The 3,802-nt window shown below is 38.3% G+C and overlaps 1 protein-coding gene across 1 annotated transcript; it reads left to right on the top strand.

Annotated features, from left to right (window-relative positions):
- The first annotated feature begins 431 nt into the window (after nucleotides 1-431).
- LOC147283685 (protein ATAF2-like) lies at nucleotides 432-2,309 on the top strand. Its single transcript, XM_086245860.1, has 3 exons — nucleotides 432-712; nucleotides 864-1,141; nucleotides 1,374-2,309. The coding sequence occupies exons 1-3, from the start codon at nucleotides 538-540 to the stop codon at nucleotides 1,947-1,949; spliced, it is 1,029 nt and encodes a 342-aa protein (XP_086101986.1). The 5' UTR covers nucleotides 432-537; the 3' UTR covers nucleotides 1,950-2,309.
- Nucleotides 2,310-3,802: the final 1,493 nt, after the last annotated feature.

Here is a 3,802-nt window from a genome sequence, read left to right as displayed (position 1 = left end):
CGTTGATTCCATACGTCATACTTGGGCGGCAAGACAACCTGACTCGTGAGTCATGACTCAGTTCGAGGGTTTCTAAAATGGGTTACCGCGCGTGATCCAGCAGCGGAAGGAGAGAGCGAGTGCTGACTGAGACCGTGAGGTCCGTGACTGTCAACGATCCTGTTGAGCCAACCCCATATACGTCCAAAGTTGGTGACGAAAGCCGTGACAGAATCACCTCCAAAGTGGGCCACCACACGTGTCACTTAAATATTAAACCGTCGACGTTGTAACGTGACCCACCTGGCTGCGGTCAGCTTTCTCTCTTCTCACTCTCTCTCTCTCTCTCTAGCCTCTACCCCACGTGTCTAATTTATAACCAAATAGTATTTTGTCTGCGTGTGCTCCTGGGTGTCTATATATAAGCCTTGGGTGTGTGTAGTATGCCCAGTCGTTCCCACAACAAACAAGAAGAAGAAAAAGCATCAAATTGAGATCTTGATCGAGCAAGAAAGAGAGAAACAAATTGAAGCAAAGCAAAGCAAGAGATTCAAATCAATGGGAATGAAGAGTGATCAAGCAAAGCTGGAGTTGCCACCTGGTTTCAGATTCCATCCGACGGACGAGGAGCTTGTGACTCATTACTTGATTAAAAAATGTGCTGCACAGTCCATTGGTGTTCCCATCATCAAAGAGATTGATCTTTACAAATTTGACCCTTGGCACTTACCTGGTATGCAAATTTGCACCATTTCAAATTCAAACTTTCAATTTTGGGATCTGGGTCACCTCGATTTGGTCTCAATTTGTTGTCTTTTTTAATTTCTGAAAATGGGTTTTCTACAATTTGGGGTGATTAATTTTGATTTTTCTCAATTTATTAGAGATGGCTCTTTATGGAGAAAAAGAATGGTACTTCTTTTCCCCAAGGGATAGAAAATATCCCAACGGTTCAAGGCCGAACCGGGCAGCAGGAACCGGGTATTGGAAGGCGACCGGGGCAGACAAGCACATTGGGAAGCCCAAGCCACTTGGGATCAAAAAGGCACTTGTGTTCTATGCTGGTAAAGCCCCTACAGGAGTCAAAACCAATTGGATTATGCATGAGTATCGCCTTGCAAATGTTGATCGATCTGCTACTAAGAAAAACAAAAATTTGAGGGTAATTTATTTTAATTCCTTCCTTTTTTTACTTAATTAATTTATTATTTTTTATGGGTTTGAGGTATATACTATGTTATTCCATTTGCCTTGGTGGCTAAGTTGGGTTGCCAAAATTTTCAAACTTAATTAATAGTGGTCAACTTTCCTCATCACCTTTGATATATTTGTGACACAAAATAGTCCTACATGTTTATCTTAATTAATTTGAATTTGATGTTTTTGTATTGCAGCTTGATGATTGGGTATTATGCCGTATTTACAACAAGAAAGGTAGCATAGAGAAACCTTTTGGGATGGACCATAAAACCACAAAGTACTCAGAAATGGAGGAAGATGAGATTGAGGAGCAAAAACCAGAACTAATTACAACAATGCCTAGAGGGCAGAACAGTAACATTAACATAGTGCCACCACCACCACCACCACCACCACAAGAAGCAGCAGTACTACCAATTAGTAGCAATGAGCAGCATTATTTCCACATGGACAATACGACGTCGCATTCAGTACCTAGGCTGCACAGTACGACCGAGTACTCTAGCGGCTCAGAGCACGTGCTGTCGCCGGAGGTCACGTGGGAGAAGGAGGTCCAAAGTGAATTCAAGTGGATGAGTGAATTAGAGAATTATTGCTTTAATGATGAGGGGTTCAATTACGCCATGGATGGCTACTTAGATGACTCTTTTGGGTCTCAGCAGCAGCTTCTTCAGTATAACCAAATGGAGCAACAGCAACAACATCAACATCAACATCAACATCAGCAGCAACAACAGGACATGTTCATGTACCTAGCTACACACAATTAATCAACCATTTTGATTCATTGAACCTCCCAAACAAACCCAAAAAAAAAAAAAAAAACAAAAAAAAAAAAAAAGGGAAAAGGGTATTGATCCTTGATGTGGGTCCACATTATTTCACATATAATAACAACACATCACATCACATTCTTGCATGCTAAAGTTAATTTGTTGAATGTTGAGAGGGGATATTCTTTTAAAACGTGGTTACACTATTCTACCAAGAAAGAGAGTCCGAACACATCAAAGTCGCTGATAGCCTCGTGCTTCGTTCTATTCTCTCCTATTGTACATGTAATGATTTTGGTAGAAAATTATTATTATATATATATTTTTTTTCTTCAGAAATGTAGCAGAAATTTTTTATTTTTGTTTTGTTAATCCTATGTATGTGTTCTCTCTAATATGCCAATAACCGTACGTGGCAACGATGATAGGCTAGATCTTGTAGTTTTTCTCTCGTACTCTTGCAGACTAACAAAAATATATTGAAAAATTTAATAAATTTAAAACAGAGTTGCAGAAACCAAATACAAAAGATTTCTCATTCTTCTCAATACCCAATTAAATTGGCAACATTCCAAGTTTATATAAGTAAGCCACATCAAATTCTTACAAATAAAATAGCTTAAACATCAATAATTAACTATTTTAATTTTACATGTGTGGAAAACCCGGCCACATCAATTTGTCTTAACTTTTGCCTGATATGATTTGCTTAATTGTAACGAAAGTAATCTTTCCTGAAAACATGTTTGCCAAAAAGGAATTTATTGGAGTTTAATAAATCAGGAATGAGAAAACTTGCAATGTTTTGCAGGTCAAATGGGAACCCTGTTAACTCAGTGACTGGGAGTGTTAAATAATCTCCCACTACACAAGTACCCCATTGTTTTTTATAAAGGTGTTTGTTATCAAAACATCAAGGATGCCATACTACATTGATTATTATTAAACTTCATAGATGTCAAATATCTATATATATTTACTTATGAACATCAGTTATCAATATTGATGTAAGGATGATGTTTTTGAATAGGCTGAAATGGAACAGAGGATCTGGAGTTATGAAGAGATGCCACACGCTCCTCCAATTACACATTGAGTTGTCAATGACATGTTTGCTGCAGTGATGGACCGTGAGAGTAGCAGTCATGTCCGGGGATATGGAATTTGCGTGACTCCTGCGGATATTCCTGGAATGAGCATCCACACTATCAATTCCACAGACGTGGTGTCACTGCAGAGTTGAGATCGAAGCATGGCCCAATCCTAGAAGAACTCAGATGCTTCGTACTGATATGGTTTACATTCAAGGAAATGGTGATGGAAGGAGTGCACCGGCAGACAACAAGCAAGAGCATGGGGGCCAACTAATCCATGAAGCTGGATATATGAGATTGAGTAAGAACTTGTTATGGTTTTTTAGTATAAGTACTGTTATATATCCCCTTGGGTTGATTTTAGGTGATCTTTGTTTTTGTGTTTAGAATATGAATGATGAACTTGCTACCTTATATTTTGGTTTAAGGCCATAATATATGTCATTAAGTTTAATGGTGCAAGTATATCTGTTTGTTTTGATTGGAGTTGGCATTAAGAAGGTGGCTTGTGACATGGATGAAGATGATTTTTTGAAGGGGGGAGTCAAGTATTTAGGCCCTAAAGCATATGTGAAGTTAGTTTGCTATATGGCGCCTATATTTTGAAGCTAGTTTGATTAAACTGTAATTTTTGTGAATCTTGGGAACCTGTGATGTAAGGTAATATTTGACATATTCACTTGGTTATGGAAAGTTGTTTGGTTCAACTCTGAGTTTCAGTTGCTATCATTGTTTTTATGTGTGAATGATCATTTT

Source organism: Dryas octopetala, chromosome 5 (genome assembly GCF_963921425.1).
Source record: "Dryas octopetala chromosome 5, drDryOcto1.1, whole genome shotgun sequence".
Taxonomy (NCBI): Eukaryota; Viridiplantae; Streptophyta; class Magnoliopsida; order Rosales; family Rosaceae; genus Dryas; species Dryas octopetala.
Note: the sequence above shows the minus strand (reverse complement) of the source record. Positions and strands in the feature narration are given on the sequence as shown.

What these genes read in the sequence shown, in the direction of transcription:
- LOC147283685 (XM_086245860.1), top strand. Translation starts at nt 538, where the DNA reads ATGGGAATGAAGAGTGATCAAGCAAAGCTGGAGTTGCCACCTGGTTTC. An exon ending in TGACCCTTGGCACTTACCTG is followed by an intron (nt 713 to 863) that starts GTATGCAAATTT and finishes TCAATTTATTAG; the next exon opens with AGATGGCTCTTTATGGAGAA. An exon ending in AGAAAAACAAAAATTTGAGG is followed by an intron (nt 1,142 to 1,373) that starts GTAATTTATTTT and finishes TTTGTATTGCAG; the next exon opens with CTTGATGATTGGGTATTATG.